Source organism: Hoplias malabaricus, chromosome 17, assembly GCF_029633855.1.
Source record: "Hoplias malabaricus isolate fHopMal1 chromosome 17, fHopMal1.hap1, whole genome shotgun sequence".
Taxonomy (NCBI): Eukaryota; Metazoa; Chordata; class Actinopteri; order Characiformes; family Erythrinidae; genus Hoplias; species Hoplias malabaricus.
The window spans coordinates 26,506,717-26,533,602 of NC_089816.1; the positions used below are offsets into that span (position 1 = coordinate 26,506,717).

Consider the following 26,886-nt stretch of genomic DNA (forward strand, 5'->3'; position numbering starts at 1 on the left):
GATATAAATTGTCACAAAATTGGTGTATCTGAATAATAACAGATTGTTTCTAATCTAATAATGTGTTGATTGGAGTTTGATTGCTGTTTCTGAGTTTAAAGTGAATAGAATGGTTGCACAGCTAGAACAAGCTGAATTCTTCTTAGAGAGACAGATGCCTGGGGGAAAATCATGAACTGAAGCCATCTCTATCTACCTTCCAGGAACTCTGGCAGCGAGTCCCTCGACCTCCCCCTCTGTGTCCCGAGGCACAGCATCTGACGACAGTGACTCTGACCTGGCTTTCAGCGTCAACAGATCCTCGTCTGCTTCTGAGTCCTCTCTGGGTAAGCAAGAATACACAAGGCTTCTCTTTTATGCCCAGTGCGATTGCAAGAATTTGTTGTTTTCTCAATTTGGCTTCTCTCAGTTGCTGGGAATAAACAGGAAAAAACAGGGAAAAGTGTTGCTTTTTTATATTGTTCATTATCACCCAGCCATTTTGTTTAAATTAGCAGGATTTTTTACAGTTAGCTATAACATTTAGTAAAAACATGTTTTTTTATCAATAATTTCAATAACTCATGCAAATCCAGAATCAAAATTCTGGAGGCATTTTAACCATTTCAACATGTTTGCAAACTTAAGAACAACTATATTTTGTTGTAGGCTTCGGGTTTCTTGTCACACAGCTGATGTAGTTGACGAATGATATATTTTTGTCATGTCGCCAACACTTAAGCTCTAGCATAATAAAGGCTGATTGTGGAATGTGACAGTTGTGTGTATTCCTCGACAGTGACAGCCCCCAGCTCTCCCCTGAGCCCCCCTCTCTCGCCAAGCCTTGCCTTTCCAGAACCGCTGCTGGGCAGCAAGAATGGCGAGTGCACCGTGTGCTTTGATCAGGAGGTGGACACCGTCATTTATACCTGTGGACACATGTGCCTCTGTTACGACTGTGGACTTAAGCTGAAGAAGCAGATAAACGCCTGCTGCCCCATCTGCCGGAGACCCATCAAAGACGTGATTAAAACCTACAGGCCATAGAGGGGTAGACACGTTCCCTCTACAACAGACTGTCTGTCTGTGGGTCCATCCTGAGCCTGAACTTCTCAGTATTTCAGGACTGCTCTGTAGCTTTTTCTTCTGTAGCGAAACTTCATTTCATGCTCGTTTTAAAAAATCTGAAGCCAAAGGCAGCCGAAGTTACATGATTTTTTTTCCCCAGTGACTAATGGTGTTTGTCTGAATTGTGCTCAGACATTTCAGTGCCTTTGTCTATTGCCTCTAAACAAGCTGACAATCATATTTGATATGTTTTGTATAGATAGAAATTATGGAATATATGACTATCATCAGAGGGACAATGATGCGAACATTTTAGCAAATATAAAAACACAGAGGGACAATGAGTACTTATTTTTGGTCAATATTTTAAAGGTAAATGTATGTTTCTGATTGCTGTGTTAAAGGTATATAAAAATATAAAAGAAAACCCTTTATGTGTGCTGGGACATCTGATGCATTTGGACATTTATTGCACTTCATTGAGAGTAGGCTAAACCTGCAAGGGACACAACATCGCCCTCTACAGAAACCCACTGCTAGAAGGCACTGAATCTGGACTGCATTTTAGATAAACTGTTTTTTGCTTTTTTTTTGTAAAATCTGTTTATTTTTAAAGCTGTGTGATTGTGTAGAATTGTGTTTATGTAATGAGAATGTAAATGGTAAATGCATTCTTTTACTATAACTGAATAATCCGGGTGTAATTTACTACAGATTCAAACAGTAATTCTAAACGGTTTATTGGATACTTTAAGATAGGCACAAACATGTGTAAATCATACAGTACAGAAAAATAAAGTAGAACAGATTCATCTTATGTTGAGGTTTGTAATATTTATAATTTAGGATCAGGCTAATACAAAAACATTCAAATTATTTTAGTATTTTCAAGGGGAAAAAAACATAATTCAGTTATACACTAAATATAAAAGAATAAAATGTTTTCCCCCATGATCCAAATTTTGTGAAATTTTTTTTACAAAGTGAAATTATTTTCAAATAGATTTAATTTGGAGCGATACTTTCTGTAGTGCTGGTGAGTATTCCAGAAAACTGTTTTATTTGTGTGTGAACTAATGTCTGCAGGGGACTCTGTCAAATCCTTGGTTGTGGATGGCTGGTTTAGAAGAAAAGCCATTATTGTCTATTTGGATACCACTTGAAAAATCTAAAATCTCTAGCTTGATAAAATCCCCAAGGCCCAGCTGCACATTTTTGTTTATTTTTCTGTGCTCCTAACACACCTGGTTCAGTTCTGCTGGCACATCCTGGTGGATTAATGGTTAACATACTTTCATTTTATTTAAAAATTCCACAGTAAAAATTCTTCATCTTCAGGATATTAATAGTCTGTTATATTGTGTCTTCAGTGAGCCTTTTAGATTTTTGAGACTCTGAAAATAAAGAGATAATATCCACGGAATGACGCTAAACGTGTAGTTTTTCCACAGTATGGAAGTTGTGTATGTACTTTGCCATCTAGCGGCGACAGAATGCAACTACTGCCCCATTTAAAGAACAGAAAATCCGAATAATAAACTGGGGAATAAGTAACCAACTTCAGCGTCGGCATTTTTCCGTTTTAGGGAAATGTAACTGATCTTTTCTAGGCTTATTAACTGCTAACAATGATTGCTGTTTTTATTTTACATGGTAAAGAAACTGGAAAAAAAGACTCTACATACTGTGTAGAGATACTATTCTGTAATACACTAATGCAAACAAAATTCGTGATTATTCATTCATTCATTCATTATCTGTAACCGCTTATCCAATTTTTATTTATTATTTTATCTTGTCATGCTTTCATCCATTAGTGTTTTCTTATGAAAGTACCCAGTTTAGATCAGTTGTTAACATACTTTCATTGTTTTCCAAAATCCTTGTAGTTCTCTTTTCATTAGTTTTTTTTTTAAATGTCTCCTGCTCTCTACATTGTAAGAACATTTCATGGTGAAGGGATCGGTAGCTTTGACCCTAAATTCAAAGTCACATATTAACATACAAATCCCATTTTCAGGAAAGTTGGAACATTTTGTAAAAGGCTCTTTACAATCAAAACAAGGTTCAAAATTTGTGAGAAAATTATCAGATAGTTAAAAAATATTTGAATTGTTCAGTGCAATCTTTCAATATATTTCTTCTTTTAATGTGACACTGCAAAAATACTGAGGTAATCCACAGAGAAATGTCTATCTGTTTAGAGCATCACTACTGAAGTGAATGAACTTAGAGCACTCAGACAGCATGGTATGTCAAACTGTCAGGTTACCATTATAAATGAATCCAAATGGACTTGGGATCACCTTGGAAAACCCGTGCCACACAACACAGTCCACAGCTACATCAAAGACAGTAGAAACACATGACTGAGATACACAAGCCCATGTTTCAGCATGTTTTTATAAAAAATGTCATGTGTTCTGTTCTAATGACAAAAAGGACCATCCAGACTGTACTGGATGCAAAAGCCAACATCTCTCATGATGTGGGGGGTGCACCAGTGCCGACAGCATAGGTGACTTTCTTATATAAGATGTATCCATTGATGTGAAGGCAAACTTTGGGTTTTTAAAGAGATGTATAGCTTGTCAAGACAATGCCAGGCCTCATTCTGCTTTAACAACATGGCTTTCTACACACAGAATGCCTCTGCTTAACTGACCTGCCTGCCATACACATCAGTCTCCTATGGCACATCATGAAAAGCAGAACCAGGCAGTGGTGACCATGGATATTTGAACAGCTGAAGTCTTGTCTCAAGCAAGAAAACACAAGAACTCCACCTGAAATCCTTTAATCTTCAGTTCACAGCTGATAAAGCAGTGTAATTAAAAAGAAAGGTGATGTAACGCAGTCTTAAACATGCCTTGGTCCCAACTAATTTCAGAGTGTGTTGCAGGTGTCAAATTTGGTGGTGCAGCACGTAGTGTCGCTGTCACACAGCTCCAGGGTCCTTGAGTTGTGGGTTCGAGCCCCACTCAGCATGACTGACTGGGAGGATTAAAATTGTGTTCTCTCTGTGTCTGCATGGGTTTCCTCCGGTTGCTCCAATTACCTCCCATGCTCCAAAACATGTTGGTAGGTGGATTGATGACTCAAAATTGTCCACAGGTGTGAGTAAATTTGTGAGTGTGTGTGGCCCTGCGAAGGACTGGCGCCCCCTCGAGGTTGTGTTCCCACCTTGCGCCTTGTGATTCCGGGTAGACTCCTGAATACAATTGATCATACTATTCTGCTACAAAGTCTAAAAAACATGATTGGAATAACAGGAAAGGCCCTATCATTGTTTATGTCTTACCTTACAGATCACTACCAGTTTGTAAAAGTAAATAATGTTTCTTCTATTCATAAAAAAATGAGATTTGGAATTCCCCAAGGCTCCATTTTAGGACCTTTATTATTCATATTATACATGCTGCCACTGGGCAGAGTTATTAGCAGGCATGGCATTACCTTCCACAGTTATGCAGATGACACACAGTTATACATATCAGCCAAACCAGACGACAAACCAACACTAAAGAAAATGGAGGACTGTGTTAAAGATGTGAAGCGTTAGATGTCATACAATTTCCTTCTGTTAAACAGCGACAAAACCGAGGTTCTCCTTCTAGGTCCCAAACTTGCTATAAATAAGGTATCAGAGTTAATACATAATTTTGACTTCCCTGTTCTCCCTAGCTCATCAGCTAAAAATCTGGGTGTTATAACTGATTCAGATCTATCATTTGATCATTCATTCATTATCTGTAACCGCTTATCCAATTCAGGGTCGCGGTGGGTCCAGAGTCTACCTGGAATCATTGGGCGCAAGGCGGGAATACACCCTGGAGGGGGCGCCAGTCCTTCACAGGACATCATTTGATCAGCATATAGGTAACATTACAAAAACAGCTTTCCTACATCAAGAATAGATTATTGCAATGCACTTTCATCAGGATGCTCCAGCAGAAACTTGAGTAAACTCCAGCTAATTCAAAATGCTGCAGCCAGGGTCCTCACTAGAACTAGAAAATTTGATCATATCAGCCCAGTCTTATCAGCCCTTCACTGGCTTCCAGTTAATTTTGGTATTGATTACAAAATTCTTTACTCACGTATAAATCCCTACATGGTCTCGCCCCTGAATACCTGCGAGACCTCATCACGCACTATGAACCACCAAGCTTACTCAGATCTCAGGGCACCGGCCTCTTACTAGTACCCAGAATTCATAAGACTTCAGCGGGGGGAAAGCTTTCTCCTACAAAGCCCCTCAGCTCTGGAACAATCTTCCAACTAGTGTTCGGGACGCAGACACAGTCACTATGTTTAAGTCTAGGCTCAAAACACACCTGTTCAGTTTAGCTTTTAGCAACTAACCTCTTTCTAGTTTAAGGTTGTTGTTTCAGGAACTCATGGACATGGGGAATCAGGGTAAACTCGTGTGATGTGCTCGCAATTTCTCTTGTTTGGAGTGGAAGGATGTCTTTGCCTGAGTTCCTACTGGTTTCCCTCCTCCCAGTCTGTTACAGTCAGATCCGTCACTACACTAATGAAAATATTCACATGCTCTTTTTCTCTGCCGCACTCAACCAAACTAACTGCTTCTCTTTACTGTTTTCTGAGAAAATTGTGGCCCAATGATGGAAGATTCTTTGCTGGACTCTCCTTATCCAGTAACCCTTATCCAGTTCAGGGTCGCGGTGGGTCCAGAGCCTACCGGGAATCTTTGGCGCAAGGCGGGAATACACCCTGGAGGGGGCGCGAGTCCTTCACAGGGCATGATGATTATTATTATTATTACTATTATTGTACTGTAGCATAATGACACTTAATTGGTGATCATTTAAAATTCAATCTATGGTTTGATCAGAGGAGGATGGATCCCCTTTGTGAGTCTTGGTTCCTCCCAAGGTTTCTTCCCCCAGCCTCGAGGGAGTTTTTCTTTGCCACTGTCGCCTTCGTCTTACTCTCATTGGGCTTTGATTTAAATGTTCTGTTCTGATACTAACTATGTGAAGCTGCTTTGTGACAACGTCAGTTGTAAAAGGCGCTATATAAATACATTTGATTTGATTTGATAATTGGTTACAGACAATGAACGAATAACTGAATGATGTTTTGAAATAAAAATATTCAAATATCCTTTTTGCTTTTGTCAGTTAAATACAGCTTCAAGAGAATTAACCACAGATTCTTATTTTAATTTCTTTTTACAACGTGTCTGGAATTGGGGTTCATACATTCTCATACATCAGTTTCTTATCATTTAGGAGATGTGAGGTTCTTACAACAGTGACAAGCCACCAAGTTATGACGTAACTTAGAATATTGTAAAGACAATTCAAGACACAGATGTCCAAACCTGCTCCTGAAGAACTGTTACCTCTTGAGTTTATTTACACTTAATTAAGGTGTTAATCCCTTATTTACAAATGTAGATCAGATTTCATACTATTACTATATTAACCAAAGAATTAAAGCAGGCCTGCTCACAATGTCCATCCCCCTCCTCATTCATCAAACAATTTCACTATAAACTATATTATTAACATTCTCGTCCTTGTGAATACATCAAATAAACAACAAATGTCTTACAGATCATCCATGTCTGGTTTAGGGAATACTACGTATGAGTTGGTAATTTTGTTCCTGGGATCACCCTATAGCTGCAGAGTGGAATACACTTTTACAGCACTGTCCTGAAATCAAAGGAGAAGGGGTTCTTACTCTCCTCCAAGAGTCACATAGTGCAGTTTCTGCAGTGCTGAACCCACAGCAACAGCTGAGGCTCTACTCTCCCTTTTACAGCTCAGTGAAGCATCACAATTATTTTGAAGCTGTAATTTTAAGGCAAAAATACTACCTAGTATTCCTTTAACACAGAACCTAAATAATGTCTGTTCCTCTTATTGTCTGTTAGCTGCATCACCGTAACTCACCAAAGAATCAATTTTGTAATTATTTGGACATTATGTTCTTAATAATTAATAATAACTTCATAAACAATAAATTTTGACCTTATTTTTGTTACAACTAACCTATGTTAAAGGGACAGTGTGATATTAATTTTATTCTGTTGTTATATAACTCAAACCCATCATAAGTTATGCTCCTTATCTGTGATCTAAATGTGACCCAGAAGATCAAATAGTTTAAGTTCTTCCAGAGCGCACTAGAGCCAGGTGGAGTACATTAAAACAGGTGTGGATTATGCCAGGCTTGGTATATGAAATCAGGCACAGCAGATCAGGGCAAGAAGTAGAAATCCAGGAGCTGATTTGGGGATCCTGGTCCACGATATGGAATCAAATCTGCTAAACATTTACAGAAAATAAATGCTTCATCCATTTGTGGTTCTGAGCCTGTATAAGCAGCCTTTTTACATAACTCCATTTATTCACAACATAAACCTCTCAAAGATGCCTCCAGAGACACATGTTGCTTATAAACGGAGGAGTATTGTACTCAATGTGATATTTATACAAACTTGCTTTTAAAGGTTTGTGTACTGACTGTAAGTAGCTGCTGTACGCACAAAAGAACCTGTTTTAATGAGCTCCAAAATATATTGGTTTACTCCAGGTCACCATTAAGAACACGCAAAGCCTTTTGCAAGTGCAAGCAGGAGTCTTCAAACTCTTTATTCAAGATAAAGTAAAGAAGAATGCAAAATGGACAAACTTAAATCTGCAACAAAGGAGTATTTCCCCTGTTAAAACACAGATTTAAAACCATATTTAATGCAGGAATGCTTTAAATAGCACAGCTGGTGAAGCAGACATTTGCCTCAACATGGCCCCTCATGAGCTACGTAGATCTGAGTCCCTGTTTCCCTGTGGACAAAAAATAAACAAATAAAAGGGAGAGGATGTTTTTTCAATAACATTTCCAAAGCAAAATGTTTTCATTCAATTTTATTTGAACATTTAAAGACCTCTGAAATTAATTCTTAAAAGAAGAAATAAAGTTTTTTTTTTGCTCTTTGACTAGTTAAGTTCGTGTGCATTTATATGACCAGTTCCAGCCTCAATTCTGCCACTTAAAGGAACACACTGTAATACTTAAAATTACAGCTTCAAATCATTGTGATGCTTCGCTGACCTGTAATAGGGCCTCTGCCATTGCTATAGGCTCAACACTGCAGAGACAGCACTTGGTATCTTTAGTGAGCAATGACAGCTCTGTAGCAATGACAGAGGCTTCAATGAATTTTGAAGCTGTAATTTTAAGGTAAAAATATTATTTCTATCAGTATCAGTATCAGTGCTGGCAACAGAGAAAAGCAATGCCATGAAGTATAGTAATGTTTTCTTTGGACTGACAATTTATTCTGTGCCAGTGCCAGTAGCTCTGTCAAAACATCCAACATACTACTCCTTGGAGATATAATGGAATCACCAAACTTAGAGGATGTTTAATATGAAGAACTGGTGAGAGTTTAATAAACCACCAACAACTGACACAGACAAGAGAAACGTATGAATCCCAACATGGGAAGCCAATCAGACGATTTAAATGGAAGCAATACCAAAAAACACCTGTGAGCAGAGTAAAGTCCAACAGTTGCCTAATATCTTTAGTGCTCTCTTTTACTGCAGACTACAATTTGAATGTGTGCCAGTATTCGTTTTAGAAACACAAATTACAAAGTGATCATTTCCATCATGCCACAGTGTGGTTTGTTTATATGCTACTATTAAGTAAAATCTGGTTAAACATCCAAGTGTGGTGATTCTTTCACTTTTGCCAGAGGTAGTATATTTCTTCTCTTTTTTAATTTATAATTATTTTGGTTATAATTATTGGGATGCTGGTCTTCAAAAGAACCAGTTTAGCATTTGACTTTAAATATAAAACCTTGTGGTCAATCCTTTACACCATCAATGCATTACAAAATCTGTAACAGCATTATGTCGAGAGATGGAAATATATTACATTTACTTTATGCATTTAAAGATAAACAATGCCAGTGAGCAGAGCAACGTTTGATAACTCTGATATCATTCAGGAACAACGCTTTCCAATAAGTAATTTACATTCATTGAAGTTTTAAATTCAACACTTAGAAATTGTGGATTAAATATGAAGGCTCTGTAGAGGGTGTGACCTTCTCACTTTGGCTAAATCTGATGTTGCTCCCTAGTCCCTATACAGTGCATTTAGCTCACTGGCTCAAAGGGGCCATTAGAAACATTTTCTTAGTGCACTATAAATGGAGTAATTAGTCTTTTGAGATTAGAAATGTATAAAGTTAAAAAAATGCTGGCATTTTACCAAAAGACCACAAAGTTTACTACTAATTTACGAATTGAAAATGTCTGAAATAATTTAAGATATTTATTTATTTATTTATTTATTTATTTGAGGACTTACAAGATTTCCACGCAGAGTTCACATTCGTTAGTGTAGGTTTTCCCATCAGAGCCACACACAGGATTGTAATCCCGTGGACATCCGGGGAGGGGATAAATCTCACATTTCGGCTGCAAAAAACCAACAGACTGTAAACTCTAAAACACACAAATGAACATGAAGAGTTAAGTAATTTGTTAACTCACCGGTCTCCTCTTTTTCCCAGCTGCGACTACATTTGTCAACGCTGTGAAGGCAAAGGGAACCAACTCACGTTATTTATATTATTACTTAACCTTCTCAGATGATCTAACATTCCTAATGATCTAAAATCTCACAGAATTAAACTTTGTTTCATGTTGATAACTAGCTAATTAAAGGGTCTGAATTAAATCTATCATATAACCGTCGCAATACTCACCAACCACGCAGAGAAGGACGAAAACAACACGGAGAATCATGATGCACTGTCACTGAAATGTGAACTGTGAGGGAGAAGCGTTCACCTTTTATTATTATATCTCCCAGCACTTCCCACAACAGCACTTCATAGGCGGTGCTTTATTTCTTCGGAAGTGGAGGGTGTTAGACTTTGCCCACTTTACGCCGCTGTAAATAAATGATTTGATCACGAAGGCACTTGATATTGGAACATATCTATGAGGATACAGTGTATTAAACCAAAACCACACCATAAAGTTTTACTAATTAAAAACATTATTTAAATATTCTCATTCATTCATTGTCCACCTTGGGCTTCAGGCAGAACACACCCTGGATGGGGGCACCAGTCCCTCACTAATATTCACCTCTTCGTCTGGAGAAGGAATATAACTGTACAAAAGACTATTAATTTACATTTTTTCATGCTTCAAGTTTAGTATGCATGTAGTTTAGCTTTGTATGTAGTTATAATTTCCGCCACTAGGTGGCTACCCGAATGCACCAATGTACCAAACGTATGCTAACAAACTATGGAATCAGATTTGTGCACAAAAAAATCATCTCAAACTTAAAACTTATAATTTTCACACAAAATATCCAGCTTTGACCTTTGTGCTCCATGGCTTTAGTGCGTGAGCTCTGAGCTCTGCGCGTGCTCTCTGAACTTTGTGTGTGAGCTGCACGAGTTTTTTTGCGCCTGATCCCTGAGATTTGCGAGCAGTTTTGGCACAAAGCTCTCGCGTGGGCGGAACTTCTCAGGGGTGCCTTCCCATTGGCTGAGTTCTCAGAGAGCTCGCGCACAAAACTCGTGCAGCTGGCGCACAAAACTCAGAGAGCACGGGCAGACCTCAGAGCCCAAAGAGTACAAAGGTCAGAGCTGGATATTTTGTTTGAAAAAATATATTTTTTTTATTGAAAAAGAGAAATATTTTCTTAGTAATTTGTAAGTTAAATGAAGTTTCAAGAGAACAAACACCTCATTATTGTTTTTACTGGAAGAGGACAAAGAGCCAGCGTGGTTGTGGGGTGTTAATCTTTGTTATGAGAAAGTGAGGGGAGAGGAGTGTTTTTTATAAGGTGTGTGACAATAGAAAGGAGGAGTCTGGGAGTGGTCCTTCTCTCAAATTTTAAATGTCATTTATTTAACCAGTGTAAAATGTCCTTGAATGCTTGTATAGGGGGAAAATATGTTTTTAACGCATATTAATTAAACATTTCCTTGCAGTCACTGCATTAAATATTACTTTATACAGGTTTTGGAGTAAGCATCCCACTACAGTTGGTTATCAGTGGAGTTTCAGTGTAGTTTCTCTAGAACACCTACCAAACCCAGTTGTTAGCTGACGTATTCACTTAGGTGTGTTTCAACAAGAAGGTCACTAACCTGTGCTGGAAGAATGGTGTTCCCTGCCTCAGCTCGACCCCATAGTGTACAAAAGTAGGGATGGACTGATCAATTCTCCCGATCCTGAGTGTTACGTTTGAAATATTATTATTAAACTTAATGTGTATTTGATGTTGAAAGATATTTAGTTTATGAATCTGTAGAACAGGTTAAAAGAATAATAAAATCATTATTAATTAAATAAATGTTGAAGCGACTGTTAGGTTTTTGAATAGTTTACTTCATGGCATTGGAACAACCAACACGTATTTTGCAATGTAACCTAAAAATATAGTTGATAATGATTTTGTTTTTAAAAAAATGTTGTTTGCTGCGTAAAAACTTTTAGTTACAATTTACTTTTTACTACTTCTTAATGCTCGTAAAGATAAATATTTAACGGTAATGCCTTTATATAACAAAATATTAACAAGCTTTTTAATATTTTTATATATTGTTCATATATATTTTGTTTAGATCTAAATAAATTTAACATGAATACAATATTTACAATGTTTATATGGTTGATAACTTAGTAGTTCTTACTCTTTTTTAATAACAATAATTTGTAACAGTCACCAACAATAACACACTAATAACTATGGGTGCCAAAGAAACCATCTGGCAAAAGCCAAGCAACTACATATCATCATTGAGCAACCCTCAGGGACATCTTTGTAACCACCTTTTTAGTCCAATTCATATCAACAACCTGTAACACCTTGGTCATAGACAAGCAACTATAGCAACCTTAAAGAAACACTCTATAGCACCCTTTTAGGACCACCTTAGCATCAACCGGGGACTCCCAAAATACTATTACAATAGCAACCAACTGAAATACCACAGCAATCAAATAACAAAAACAATTTTGCCCCTTCTGAAATGTCTTAGCAGCACGGGAAACCACGTGAGCTGCGAAAATAGTTTAAAATGTATTTTTTAAAGCCATGGTTTAAAAAACATATAAAAACTACTAATCGTCTCGAAATGCTCTGTGCTTTTATTTTGAAAGGCGCCAAATTGTCTGTGGCCTGTGGAAATAGCACTGTGTTCGCACACAGCGAAACTCAAACTGTAAATACTTTAATATGCGACCGTTTCCATCCAACCATCCATTATTCACCGCTTATCCAGGTCCGGGTCGCGACGAAAGCAGTCGGAGCAAAGAAACCCAGATCTATCTCTCCCCAGCCACCGCCTCCAGCTCCTCCGGGGGTATACCGAGGCGTTCTCAGGCCAGTCGAGACATTTAGTCTCTCCAGCGTGTTCTTGGTCTGCCCCATGGCCTCCTCCCCGTTGGACATGCCCGGAACACCTCACCAGGAAGTCGTCCAGGAAGCATCGGGACCAGATGTCTGAACCACCTCAACAGGCTCCTCTCGACATGGAGGAGCAGCGGCTCCACTCCTAGCCTCTCCCAGATGTCCGAGCTCCTAACCCTGTCTTTAAGGGAGTCCAGACACCCTGCGGAGAAAACTCATTTCAGCCGCTTGTACCCGCGATCTCGTTCTTTCGGTCACTACCCAAAGCTTGTGACCATAGGTGAGGGTTGGGACATAGATTGAATGGTAAATCGAGAGCTTTCTTTTTCTGCTCAGCTCTCTCTTCACCACAACGGACCGGTACAGAGCCCGCATTACTGCTGATGCTGCACTGATCCGCCTGTCAATCTCCCGCTTCATCTTACTGACCCGTGAACCTGAGACCCTGAGGTATTTAAACTCCTCCACTTGAGGCAGGATCTCACTTCCAACCTGGAGAGCGCACTCCACCCTTTTCCGACTGAGTACCATGGACTCTGACTTGGAGGTACTGATCCTTATCCCTACCGCTTCACACTCAGCTGCAAACTTGTCCAGCTGGAGGTCCCGGCTCGATGAAGCCAACAAGACCACATCATCTGCAAAAAGCAGACATGGAATCCTGAGACCACCAAACCGGACACCTTCCGCCACTTGGCTACGCCGAGAAATTCTGTCCATAAAAATTATGAACAACGGACAGCCCTGACGGAGTCCAACTCCGACTGGTAACCAGTTGGACTTACTGCCAGCCTTACAAACCAGACTCCTGCTCTGTTTATACAGGGACTGGATGGGTCGTAGCAAAGAGCCCAGTACCCCATACTCGCCGAGCATCCCCCACACAATACCCCGAGGGACATGTTCGAATGCCTTCTCCAGATCCACAAAACACATGTAGACTGGTTGAGCAAACTCCCACACACCCTCCAGGATCCTAGTGAGGGTAAAGAGCTGGTCCTGTGTTTCACGACCAGAGCGGAATCTGCATTGTTCCTCCTGGATCCAAGGTTCAACTATCAGTTGGACTCTCTTCTCCAGTACCCCCGCATAGACCTTAACGGGGAGGCTGAGAAGTGTGATTCTCCCTATAGTTGGAACACACCCTCCGATCCCCCTTTTTAAAAAGGGGAACCACCACTCCAGTCTGCCAGTCCAGAAGCACTGCCCCCGATGTCCATGCCATGTTGCAAAGACATGTCAGCCAGGACAGCCCCACAACACCCAGACCCTTGAGGAACCCAGGGTGAACTTCATCCACCCCCGGGGCCCTACCACCAAGGGGGTTCCCAAACTCTACTTCCTCTGCAGAAGACGTGCAGGTGGGATTGAGAAGATCCTCGAAGTATTCCTTCCACTGCCGAGGTCAACAGTTCCCCACCCCCACCATATACAGTGTTGGTGGAAAACTGCTTTCCCCTCCTGAGTTGCCTGATGGTTTGCCAGAAACTTCTCAGAGCCAACCGAAAGTCGTTTTCCATGTTCTCAGCGAACTCCTCCTACGCCCGAGTTTTTGCCTCTGCAACAGATGAAGCCGCGAGCCGCTTGGCTCCTCAGTACCTGTCAGCTGCCTCCGGAGTCCCCCGAGCCAACCAGGCTCGATAGGACTCTTTCTTCAGTTTGACAGCCTCCCTCACCCGGGGTGTCCACCACCGAGTGCGGGGATTGCCACCCCAACAGGCACCGACAACCTTGCAGCCACAGCTCCGTTCAACCGCCTCAACAATGGAGGTCCGGAACATGGCCCATTCGGACTCAATGTCACTGGCCTCCCCCGGGATGCAGTTGAAGTGCTGCCGGATATGGGAGTTGAAGATCTTTCTGACAGGTTCCTCTGCCGAATGTTCCCAGCAAACCCTCAGCACACGTTTATACCTGCCAGGTCTGTCCAGCATACTCCCTCGCCTTCAGATCCAACTCACCACCAGGTGGTGATCAGTTGACAGCTCAGCGCCTCTCTTCACCCGAGTGTCCAGAACATATTGCCGCAGGTCCGATGATACGACTATAAAGTCGATCACTGAAATGCGGCCTAGGGTATCCTGATGCCAGGTGTATGTGTGGACACCCTTATGCTCGAACATAGTGTTTGTAATGGACAAACAGTCATGGGCACAGAAATCCAATAACTGAACACCACTCGGGTTCAGATCAGTGGGGCCGTTCCTCCCAATCACGCCCCTCCAGGTCTCACTGTCATTACCCACGTGAGCGTTGAAGTCCCCCAGCAGAACAATGGAGTCCCCAGATTGAGTGTTCTCCAGCACCCCCTCTAGGGTCCCCAAGAAGGCATGGTATTGTGAACTGCTGTTCAGTGCATAAGCTCAAACAACAGTCAGAGCCCTTTCACCAACCCAAAGGCACAGGGAAATTACCCTCTCGTCCACTGTGGTGAACCCCAACGTACAGGCACTAAGCCAGGGGGCTATGAGTAAGCCCACTCCTGCCTTACGCCTCTCACCCTGGGCAACTCCAGAGTGAAAGAGGATCCAGCCCCTCTCAAGATTGGTTCCAGAGCCCATACTGTGTGTCGAGGTGAGCCGAACTATATCTAGCCGGTACCTCTCAACCTCGCACACTAGCTCAGGCTCTTTTCCCACCAGAGAGGTTACGTTCCATGTTCCAAAAGCCCGATCCACAATGCATCAGACCTGGATTACTACCTCTCCCACAGGTGGTGGGCCCATGGGAGAGTGGACCCATGTTACTACTTCAGGATGAGCCCGGCCGGACCCCATGGGTGAAAGTCTGGCCACCAGGCGCTCGCCAAAGAGCCTCTCCCCCAGGCCTGGCTCCAGGGTGAGGCCCCGGTAACCCTACTCTGGGCAAGGGAGGCTGTGTCCCTGTTCTTGATCTGTTCATCTTGGTCTTTATGGATCACTCTTTGTCTGGCCCATCACCTAGGACCAATTTGCCTTGGGAGACCCTACCAGGGGCTATTGCAGCCGACAACACGCAGGCACGCAAACCCCTCCACCACGTTAAGGTGGTGATCCATGGAGCTGTTTCTCAGGAATATATTTATTATGGTAAAATGTTACTGTAGCTCTTCTTACTGCAGGTAAACAAAATTTACCAAAAGAAAAAAAAGTACTATCTGTGATTTTGAGTAACGTGGGACTCTTATTAACATTACACCGATGTATTATGAATAATATCAGGCCAGAGGACGAATTCTGTTTCTTTTGTACAATAAAACGTTACCAGACAGACTTATATTATATGTAAACATATTTTTTTTACAGCTTTAAGAAAATAACTAATAATAATTCTCTCCAGGCTTAGACATATTTATCCAAGATGTTATTCTAGGTGTCGACGAGACTTGAATTTAACATACTGTAGCTGGTTAAGCAGTAAAGGGTTTTCCTTCCTAAATGAAGCATTTGCTGTCTTATATGTCCTATAACTTTGCTAGGGATAATATTCTAGCACCCAAATGCAGATAGATTTCACGTTTTTATTCGGTTTGTGCCTGTTTTCTTACTACAGTATCCAGAATTTATTGCAAAGATTCATCACACAGCTTTCAGAAATAATAAGTCCTTACTAATAGTGTAATCACTATGTCGGATAATACATACATATATTTGGTGTCCTAACAATAATACAAACCAGGACAACTTATGACTTAAAACTGCAGACTTGAGGCTAAATAGCGATGTGTTGTTAAGGTTTTAAACATTGACCAAAGTGGGACTTTAATCAAAACATTGAGGACTGTCCAGTAAGAAGACCTTTCGCTTTGGACACATCTGATTTCAGATTAGAAGTTATCTTGATAAATTGAGAAATCATGCTTTGTGAAATGCCTTCTTGGCTGCAGAAAATAGACCCAAGTTAACAGTCGGTATGACTGTGACGTTTTGTTTCTACTTCTGCATCGTCCATTAGTGATTCATTAATTTTACAGATTATATAAAGTTCACATTTTGTCACCTCCCTCACATATTGTTTTCTTTGCTCTAACATGACTAATTCAGTTTAGCAACACACTATATCAAATTCCTCATCAGTTCCATCATTTGTGACATAAAACTATGACATTCTACCAAACCTGAACCAAGGCCCTGGTGTTTTTGAGAAACTTGGGGCTCTTGTGGTTATTACACTGATGTATTTGTTATTGTTTCAGGCAGTAAATTTTTTTGTATGTTCATGTGTATCAGACTGATTATATTACAGTGAAAGACACATTTTACTGTTTTAGGGAAATGTAACTAAGCAGATCGTCTTTTCTAGGCTTAGGAACTGCTAACAATTTTATTTTACATTTCAAAGAGACTGGAAAAAAAGAGACTCTACATACTGTGTAGAGATGATATTCTGTAATACACCACTGCAGACAAAATTCATGATTATCTTATTTTTATTTATTATTATTTTATCTTGTCATGCTTTCATCCATTAGTGTTTTCTTATGAAAGTACTCAGTTTAGATCAGTTGTTAAGGTTGTCGTCTCAGGAACTCATGGACATGGGGAATCAGGATAAACTCGTATGATGTGCTCGCAATTTCTCTTGTTTGGAGCGGAAGGATGTCTTTGCCTGAGTTCCTTCTGGTTTTCCTCCTCCCAGTGTGTTACAGTCAGATCCGTCACTACGGATCTTCACCTGCTCTTTTTCTCTGCCGCACTTAACCAAACTAACTGCTTCTCTTTACTGTTTTCTGAGAAAATGGTGGCCCACTGATGGAAGATTCTTTGCTGGATTCTCCTGCGGCCCACAGCAGAACAGACCAGACCAGCTGCTCACCTCCATCTACTGCTGCCAGCCTCTGACCACTCACCATGATCAACTACACTGAAGTAGAAATGGACTCAGATTAGCAACACTGACTGATTCTTCAAATCTGATGCATTATTATGCCCCAAGATTGTCACTATTATTGTACTGTAGCATAAAGACTCTTAATTGGTGATAATTTAAAATTAAATCTATAGTTTGATCAGAGGAGGATGGATCCCCTCGAGTCTTGGTTCCTCCCAAGGTTTCTTCCCCCAGCCTCGAGGGAGTTTTTCTTTGCCACTGTCGCCTTCAGCTTACTCTCATTGGGCTTTGAATTAAATGTTCTGTTCTGATACTAACTATGTGAAGCTGCTTTGTGACAACGTCAGTTGTAAAAGGCGCTATATAAATACATTTGATTTCATTTGAAAATTGGTTACAAACAATGAACGAATAAATGAATGACGTTTGTAAATAAAAACATTAAATTATCCTTTTTGCTTTTGTCAGTTAAATACAGCTTCAAGAGAATTAACCACAGATTCTTTTTTCAATTTCTTTTTACAACGTGTCTGGAATTGGGGTTCATACATTCTCATACATCAGTTTCTTATGATTTAGGAGATGTGAGGTTCTTACAACAGTGACAAGCCACCAAGTTATGACGTAACTTAGAATTTTTTGAAGACAATTCAAGACACGGATGTCCAAACCTGCTCCTGAAGAACTGTTACCTCTTGAGTTTATTTACACTTAATTAAGGTGTTAATCCCTTGTTTACAAATGTAGATCAGACTTCATACTATTACTATATTAACCAAAGAATTAAAGCAGGCCTGCTCACAATGTCCATCCCCCTCCTCATTCATCAAACAATTTCACTATAAACTATGTTATTAACATTCTCGTCCTTGTGAATACATCAAATAAACAACAAATGTCTTACAGATCATCCATGTCTGGTTTAGGGAATACTACGTATGAGTTGATATTTTTGTTCCTGGGATCACCCTATAGCTGCAGAGTGGAATTCACTTTTACAGCACTGTCCTGAAATCAAAGGAGAAGGGGTTCTTACTCTCCTCCAAGAGTCACATAGTGCAGTTTCTGCAGTGCTGAACCCACAGCAACAGCTGAGGCTCTATTCTCCCTTTTACAGCTCAGTGAAGCATCACAATTATTTTGAAGCTGTAATTTTAATGCAAACATACCACCTAGTATTCCTTTAACACAGAACCTAAATAATGTCTGTTCCTCTTATTGTCTGCTAGCTGCATCACCGTAACTCACCAAAGAATCAATTTTGTAATTTATTTGGACATTATGTTCTTAATAATTAATAATTACTTCATAAACAATAAATTTTGCTGTTAAGATTTTTGCTGTTAAGATTAACCTATGTTAAAAGGACAGTGTGATATTTTTTTTATTCTGTTGTTATATAACTCAAACCCATCATAAGTTATGCTCCTTATCTGTGATCCAAATTTGACCCAGAAGATCAAATAATTCAAGTTCTTCCAGAGCGCACTAGAGCCAGGTGGAGTACATTAAAACAGGTGTGGATTATGCCAGGCTTGGTATAAGAAATCAGGCACAGCAGATCAGGCCAGGGCAAGAAGTAGAAATCCAGGAGCTGATTTGGGGATCCTGGTCCACGATATGGAATCAAATCTGCTAAAAATTTACAGAAAATAAATGCATCTTCCATTTGTGGTTCTGATAAACTCCATTTATTGACAACATAAACCTTTCAAAGATGCCTCCAGAGACACACGTACTCATTGTACAATGTGATATTTATACAAACTTCTGAGGAATATGTTTTTAAAGGTTTGTGTACTGACTGTAAGTAGCTGCTGTACGCACAAAAGAACCTGTTTTAATGAGCTCAAAAATATATTGGTTTACTCCAGGTCACCATTAAGAACACGCAAAGCCTTTTGCAAGTGCAAGCAGGAGTCTTCAAACTCTTTATTCAAGATCAAATGAAGAAGAATGCAAAATGGACAAACTTAAATCTGCAACAAAGGAGTATTTCCCCTGTTAAAACACAGATTTAAAACCATATTTAATGCAGGAATGCTTTAAATAGCACAGCTGGTGAAGCAGACATTTGCCTCAACATGGCCCCTCATGAGCTACGTAGATCTTGTCCCCTGTTTCCCTGTGGACAAAAAAATAAATAAATAAAACAGAGAGGATGAGTGCTAGGTGTTATTTTCAATAACGTTTCCAAACCAAAATGTTTTTATTCCAACTCATTTTATTTGAACATTTAAAGACCTCTGAAATCAATTCTTAAAAGAAGAAATAACGTTTTTTTTTTTTGCTCTTTGACTAGTTATGTTAGTGTGCATTTATATGACCAGTTCCAGCCTCAATTCTGCCACTTAAAGGAACACACTGTAATACTTAAAATTACAGCTTCAAATCATTGTGATGCTTCGCTGACCTGTAATATCTGTCAGTGCTCTCCTTTACTGCAGACTACAATTTGAATGTGTGCCAGTATTCGTTTTAGAAACACAAATTACAAAGTAATCATTTCCATGCCACAGTGTGGTTTGTTTATATGCTACTATTAAGTAAAATCTGGTTAAACATCCAAGTGTGGTGATTCTTTCACTTTTGCCAGAGGTAGTATATTTCTTCTCTTTTTTAATTTATAATTATTTTGGTTATAATTATTGGGATGCTGGTCTTCAAAAGAACCAGTTTAGCATTTGACTTTAAATATAAAACCTTTTGGTCAATCCTTTACACCATCAATGCATTACAAAATCTGTAACAGCATTATGTCGAGAGATGGAAATATATTACATTTACTTTATGCATTTAAAGATAAACAATGCCAGTGAGCAGAGCAACGTTTGATAACTCTGATATCATTCAGGAACAACGCTTTCCAATAAGTAATTTACATTCATTGAAGTTTTAAATTCAACACTTAGAAATTGTGGATTAAATATGAAGGCTCTGTAGAGGGTGTGACCTTCTCACTTTGGCTAAATCTGATGTTGCTCCCTAGTCCCTATACAGTGCATTTAGCTCACTGGCTCAAAGGGGCCATTAGAAACATTTTCTTAGTGCACTATAAATGGAGTAATTAAGATTAGAAATGTATAGATTTTAAAACAAATGCTGGGGTTAGAGTTACCAGGAGAACACATAGTTTACTACTAGTTTACGAACTGAAAATGACTCAAACAAGATTTTTTTTTGAGGACTTACAAGATTTTCACGCAGAGTTCACATTCGTTAGTGTAGGTTTTCCCATCAGAGCCACACACAGGATTGTAATCCCGTGGACATGCGGGGAGGGGATAAATATCACATTTCGCCTGCAAAAAACAACAGACTGTAAACTCTAAAACACAAGAATGAACATGAAGAGTTAAGTAATTTGTTAACTCACCGGTCTCCTCTTTTTCCCAGCTGCGACTACATTTGTCAACGCTGTGAAGGCAAAAGGAACCAACTCACTGGTTGGTTAAACTTTGTTTCATGTTGATAACTAGCTAATAAAAGGGTCTGAATTAAATCTATCATATAACCGTCGCAATACTCACCAACCACGCAGAGAAGGACGAAAACAACACGGAGAAGCATGATGCACTGTCACTGAAATGTGAACTGTGAGGGAGAAGCGTTCACCTTTTATTATTATATCTCCCAGCACTTCCCACAACAGCACTTCATAGGCGGTGCTTTATTTCTTCGGAAGTGGAGGGTGTTAGACTTTGCCAACTTTACGCCGCTGTAAATAAATGATTTGATCACGAAGGCACTTGATATTGGAACATATCTATGAGGATACAGTGTATTAAGCCAAAACCACACCATAAAGTTTTACTAATTAAAAACATTATTTAAATAATTTCATTCATTCATTGTCCACCTTGGGCTTCAGGCAGAACACACCCTGGATGGGGGCACCAGTCCCTCACAGAGTATCACACACTCACACATTCTCATTTACACCCTCAGAAAAACTCACTTTGATGGTATCCTCAAGGGTACTTATCCAGTACGTTCAGTTAGTGAATATAACTGTACCATATTAGATATTAATTGTACATTTTTAAGGTGATTTCACATGGCCAACTTCAGCTCTAGGTCTTTTGTTGTTTTATTGTATACATTTCTGTAATGAAATCTTACAAATATTATCCTCTTCTTCTGGAGAAGGAATATAAGGTACCTTTAAGGAAAACAACTATTCAATAAAACCACTGTTGTACCTTTAAATGCACATTTACACTGTTTGTACATTTTAGTGACAGTAAAGAACGGGTACGATACAGTTTTTCTGACAGTGTCTTTGGACTGTGTCGTTACAGGAACAGCAGAGACGACTTTTACATTTGTAAAATGTAGAACAGAATGTGAAACACCTGTAACACAGAAACGCTTACAAATATGAAGAAGAGACGACAATAAAACATCTCAACACATTCAATTCAACACATTGTGATGTTGAGCGGAGCTCGGTTGAAAAATATGTTTTAACCGTAGTGATATACAAGAAGGCTCCCAGCTTTGACGCCTTGAACACTCGATTCCAGCCCCACTACTTGTTATGCTACTGTCAGGCCTCTAAATATTCTCAGGATTCTAAATTAATTTAATCATGATAATATATAAGCAACTGTAGTGTTAGGAGTCTTACACAAGGACTCTGAGTTATTTGTGCAAACAACAAAAGGGACCATCCAGATTTTAAAAAGTCAGCTATTGCCATGTGGACTGCATCAGTACCCACAGAGTGTGTGACTAATGTGTGAAGGTATCGTTGTTGTGGAAGCATATATTGAAATCTTGGAGAGATACATGCTGTTATTTTAACAAGACATGCCAGGCCTCATTCTATACAAGGTACTACAACCGTGTGGCTCTTTAATTGACATTTTGTGTTTCATGCGTCAAATTTTAAATTTGGCAAAGACAGTATCAAGTTGGTCAGTGAAAAAAACTGAAATACTTTCTTAGTAATTTGTAAGTTATATAAAGTTCCAAGAGAACAAACAGAGGACGAGGAGCCAGCCTGGTTGTGGGGTGTTAATCTTTGTTATGAGAAAGTGAGGGGAGAGGAGTAGTTTTTATAAGGTGTGTGACAATAGAAAGGAGGAGTCTGGGAGTGGTCCTATTCTCAAATTTTAAATATGTCATAACCCCATAAAATGATACACAAAAAACATAAGAACTTATTATTCGTAAATCCTATATTTGCCTTTCTCTATATAGAAACAACAGAAGGATAATTATTTGAAAGCTAAATGAATACAGTTTTGCCATTTATTTAATCAGTATAAAATGTGCTTGAGTGGCTGTATAGGGGGAAAATGTGCTTTTAACACATATTAATTAAACATTATCTTGCAGTCACTGCATTAAATATTACATTATACTGGTTTTGGAGTAAGCATCCCACTGAAGTTGGTTATCAGTGGAGTTTCGGTGTAGTTTCATCAGTGTTGTATCTGTGGAAAGTCAACATGTTGAGCTTGCGTTATAAGCCACATTTCTGTGTTTTCACACCTTTTTTGACGTGTGGATATAGTCTCCAGGATAGCCTAACCCAGTCTGCTGCTCTAGAACACCTACCAAACCCAGTTGTTAGCTGACATATTCACTCGTGTGTGTTTGAACAAGAATGTCACTAACCTGTGCTAGAAAAATGGTGTCCCCTGCCTCAGCTCGGCCCCTAGTGTACAAAAGTAGGGATGGACTGATCAATTCTCCCGATCCTGAGTGTTACGTTTGAAATATTATCATTAAATAATATATTGATACACATTTTTTTGTAATTTAAATGTATTTTAAGTTAAACTTAATGTGTATTTGATGCTGAAAAATATTTAGTTTATAAATGTGGAGAACGTGTTAAAAGAATAATGAAATCATTAGTAATTATATAAATGTTGACGCAACCATTAGGTTTTTGAATAGTTTACTTAGTGGCATTGGAACAACCAACACGTATTTTGCAGTGTAACCTAAAAAATATAGTTGATAATGATTTCATTTAAAAGAAATTTTGTTTGCTGCGTAAAAACATTTAGTTACAATTTACTTTTTACTACTTTTTAATGCTTGTAAACATAATTGTTTAACAACAATGCCTTTATATAACAAAATATTAACAAGCTTTGAAATATTTTTATATATTGTTCATATATTTTGTTTACATCTAAATAAGTTCAACATGAATACAATATTTACAATGTTTACATGGTTGATAACTTAGTAGTTCTTACTCTTTTTTAATCATAATAATTTGTAACAGTCACGAACAATAACACACAAATAACTATGGGTGCCAAAGAAACCATCTGGCAAAAGCCAAGCAACTACATATCATCATTGAGCAACCCCCAGAGACACCTTTGTAATCACCTTTTTATTCCAAATCATATCAACAACCTGTAACACCTTGGTCATAGACAAGCAACTATAGCAACCTTAAAGAAACACTCTATTGCACCCTCTTAGGACCACCTTAGCATCAACTGGGGACACCCGAAATACTATTTTCATAGCAACCAACTGAAATACCACAGCAATCAAATAATAAAAACAAATTTACCCTGTCTGGAATGTCTTAGTAACACGGGAAACCACGTGAGCTGCGAAAATAGCTAAAAAAATAATTTTTAAAGCAATGGTTTAATAGCCTGTGGAAATAGCACTATGTGTTCGCACACAGCAAAAGTCAAACTGTAAATACGTTGATATTCGCTGTTTCTCAGGAATATGTTTATTATGGTAATATGTTCCTGTAGCTCTTCTTACTGCAGGTAAACACAATTTATCAAACGAAAAAAGGTACTGTTTGTGATTTTGAGTAACGTGGGACTCTTATTGACATTACACCAATGTATTAGGTATAATATCAGGCTGGTGGAGGAATTCTGTATCTTTTGTGCGATAAAACGTTACTAGACAGACTTATATTAAATGTAAACATAGCTTTTATCACTTTAGGAAAATAACTAATTGGACAATGGGCAGCACAGTGGTGCAGCAGGTAGTGTCACAGTCACACAGCTCCAGGGACTGGAGGTTGTGGGTTCGATTCTGGTGACTGTCTGTGAGGAGTGTGGTGTGTTTTCCCTGTGTCCGCATGGGTTTCCTCTGGGTGCAACGGTTTCCTCCCACAGTCCCAAGAACACACGTTTGTAGGTGGATTGGTGACTCAAAAAGTGTCCGTAGGTGTGAGTGAATGTGTGTGTGTTTCCCTGTGAAGGACTGGAGCCCCCTCCAGGGTGTATTCCCACCTTGCGCCCAATGATTCCAGGTAGGCTCTGGACCCACCGTGACCCTGAACTGGATAAGCGGTTACAGATAATGAACTAATTGAACAATCCTCTCCAGGCTTAGAGATATTTATCCAAGCAGTATGTTATTATTCTAGTTGTCAACGAGACTCAAATTTAACATACTGTAGCTGATTAAGCAGTAAGTTAGCATTTGCTGTCTTATATGTCATATAAATTTGCTAGGGATAATATTCTAGCACCCAAATGCAGATAGATTTCATGTTTTTATTCGGTTTGTGCCTGTTTTCTTACTACAGTATCCAAAATTTATTGCAAAGATTCATCACACAGCTTTCAGAAATAATAAGTCCTTACTAATAGTGTAAAAACTATGTCGGATAATACATAAATATATTTGGCGTCCTAACAATAACACAAACCAGGAGACTGCTCAAAAAAGCAAGACCTATGACTTAAAACTGCAGACTCGAGGCTAAACAGCGATGTGTTGTTGTCAGTTTTAAACAAGGTTTAATCAAAACACTGAGGACTGTCCAGTAAGAAGGCCTTTGGCTTTAGACACATCTGATGTGAGATAAGAAATTATCTTGATAAATTGAGAAATCATGCTTTGTGAAATGCCTTCTTGGCAGCAGAGACTAGACCCAAGTTAACAGTCGGTATGACTGTGATGTTTTGTTTCTGCTTTTGGATCGTCCGTTATCTTTATTAATTTAAATTAGTTTTACAGATTATATAAAGTTGCAATTTTGTCACCTCCCTCACATATTGTTTTCTTTTCTCTAACGTGACTATTTCAGTTTAGCAACACAGTATATCAAATTCCTCATCTGTTCTGTTATTTGTGACATAAAACTATGACATTCTACCGAAAAATATTTACCAATACATTCTCAAGACCCTGGTGTTTTTGAGAAACTTGGGGCTCTTGTGGTTATTACACTGATGTATTTGCTATTGTTGCAGGCAGTAAATTCTTGTGTATGTTCATGTGTATCAGACTGATTATATTACAGTGAAAGACACATTTTACTGTTTTAGGGAAATGTAACTAATTAGTTCATCTTTTCTAGGCTTAGGAACTGCTAACAATGACTGCTGTTTTTATTTTACATTTCAAAGAGACTTTGAAAAAAACAACTCTACATACTGTGTAGAGATACTATTCTGTAATACACCAATGCAAACAAAATTTGAATGATTATCTTATTTTTATTTATTATTTTATCTTGTCATGGTTTCGTCCATTAGTGTTTTCTTATGAAAGTACCCAGTTTAGATCAGTTGTTAACATACTTTCATTGTTCTCAGAAATCCTTGTAGTTCTCTTTTCATTAGCTTTTTAAAAATGTCTCCTGCTCTCTACATTGTAAGAACATTTCACAATGAAGGGATCAGTAGCTTTGACGCTAAATTTAACATCATATATTAACATACAAATCCCATTTTCAGAAAAGTATAACATTTTGTAAAAGGCTCTTTACAATCAAAACAAGGCTCAAATTTTGTGTGAAAATTATCAGATAGTTAAAAAAAATGTTCAGTGCAATCTTTCAATATATTTCATCTTTGAATCTGACACTGCAAAAAATATTGAGGTAATCCACAGAGAAATGCCTATGTGTTTAGAGCATCACTACTGAAGCGCATGCTTAGAGCACTCAGACAGCATGGTATGTCAAACTGTCAGGTTACCATTATAAATGAATCCAAATGGACTTGGGATCACCTTGGAAATCCCGTGCCACACAACACAGTCCACAGCTACATCAAAGACAGTAGAAACACATGATTGAGATACACAAGCCCATGTTTCAGCATGTTTTTTTTATAAAAAATGAAAGTCATGTGTTCTGTTCTAATGACAAAAAGGACCATCCAGACTGTAATGGATGCAAAAGCCAACATCTCTCATGATGTGGGGGGTGCATCAGTGATGACAGCATAGGTGACTTTTTTATTATATAAGAAGTTTCCATTGATATGAAAGCAATCTTTGGGTTTTAGAGAGATACATGTCTTATTAAGACAATGCCAGGCCTCATTCTGTTCTTGCTTTAACAACATGGCTTTCTACACACAGAATGCCTCTGCTTAACTGACCTGCCTGCCATACACATCAGTCTCCTATGGCACATCATGAAAAGCAGAACCAGGCAGTGGTGACCATGGATATTTGAACAGCTGAAGTCTTGTCTCAAGCAAGAAAACACAAGAATTCCACCTGCAATCCTTAACTCTTCAGTTCACAGCTGATAAAGCAGTGTAATTAAAAAGAAAGGTGATGTAATGTAGTCTTAAACATGCCTTGGTCCCAACCTTTTTCGGAGTGTGTTGCAGGCATCAAATTTGGTGG

The 26,886-nt window shown here is 38.9% G+C and overlaps 3 protein-coding genes across 5 annotated transcripts in view; 1 reads left to right on the forward strand and 2 right to left on the reverse strand.

The window, feature by feature from the left end:
• Window positions 1-2,532, forward strand: part of neurl1b (neuralized E3 ubiquitin protein ligase 1B) — a 34,239-nt gene extending 31,707 nt beyond the window's left edge. For all 3 annotated transcript variants that reach the window (XM_066649953.1, XM_066649954.1, XM_066649955.1), the window contains exons 4-5: window positions 204-326; window positions 779-2,532. In XM_066649953.1, coding sequence (XP_066506050.1) covers window positions 204-326; window positions 779-1,026 — 371 coding nt within the window. In that variant the 3' untranslated portion in view covers window positions 1,027-2,532. The remainder of the gene's footprint in view (window positions 1-203; window positions 327-778) is intronic.
• A 5,119-nt stretch (window positions 2,533-7,651) lies between these two features.
• On the reverse strand, window positions 7,652-9,934 carry LOC136674091 (trypsin inhibitor ClTI-1-like). The gene is made up of 4 exons (XM_066649956.1): window positions 9,809-9,934; window positions 9,594-9,634; window positions 9,409-9,518; window positions 7,652-7,868 (listed from the first exon to the last, which is right to left on the reverse strand). Exons 1-4 carry the CDS (start codon window positions 9,846-9,848, stop codon window positions 7,823-7,825), a joined length of 237 nt encoding a protein of 78 aa, XP_066506053.1. The 5' UTR covers window positions 9,849-9,934; the 3' UTR covers window positions 7,652-7,822.
• Window positions 9,935-19,174: 9,240 nt separating this feature from the next.
• On the reverse strand, window positions 19,175-20,927 carry LOC136673202 (trypsin inhibitor ClTI-1-like). The gene is made up of 4 exons (XM_066648528.1): window positions 20,820-20,927; window positions 20,666-20,706; window positions 20,482-20,591; window positions 19,175-19,414 (listed from the first exon to the last, which is right to left on the reverse strand). Exons 1-4 carry the CDS (start codon window positions 20,857-20,859, stop codon window positions 19,369-19,371), a joined length of 237 nt encoding a protein of 78 aa, XP_066504625.1. The 5' UTR covers window positions 20,860-20,927; the 3' UTR covers window positions 19,175-19,368.
• Window positions 20,928-26,886: the final 5,959 nt, after the last annotated feature.

Excerpts from the sequence above, each read along its gene's own strand:
- LOC136674091 (XM_066649956.1), bottom strand. The coding sequence starts at position 9,848 with ATGATTCTCCGTGTTGTTTTCGTCCTTCTCTGCGTGGTTG. Across the intron at positions 9,635-9,808 it reads CGTCCTTCTCTGCGTGGTTG|CGTTGACAAATGTAGTCGCA; the intron begins GTGAGTATTGCG and ends TTGCCTTCACAG. Across the intron at positions 7,869-9,408 it reads GAACTCTGCGTGGAAATCTT|GGAAACAGGGACTCAGATCT; the intron begins GTAAGTCCTCAA and ends TTTTGTCCACAG.
- LOC136673202 (XM_066648528.1), bottom strand. The coding sequence starts at position 20,859 with ATGCTTCTCCGTGTTGTTTTCGTCCTTCTCTGCGTGGTTG. Across the intron at positions 20,707-20,819 it reads CGTCCTTCTCTGCGTGGTTG|CGTTGACAAATGTAGTCGCA; the intron begins GTGAGTATTGCG and ends TTGCCTTCACAG. Across the intron at positions 19,415-20,481 it reads GAACTCTGCGTGAAAATCTT|GGAAACAGGGGACAAGATCT; the intron begins GTAAGTCCTCAA and ends TTTTGTCCACAG.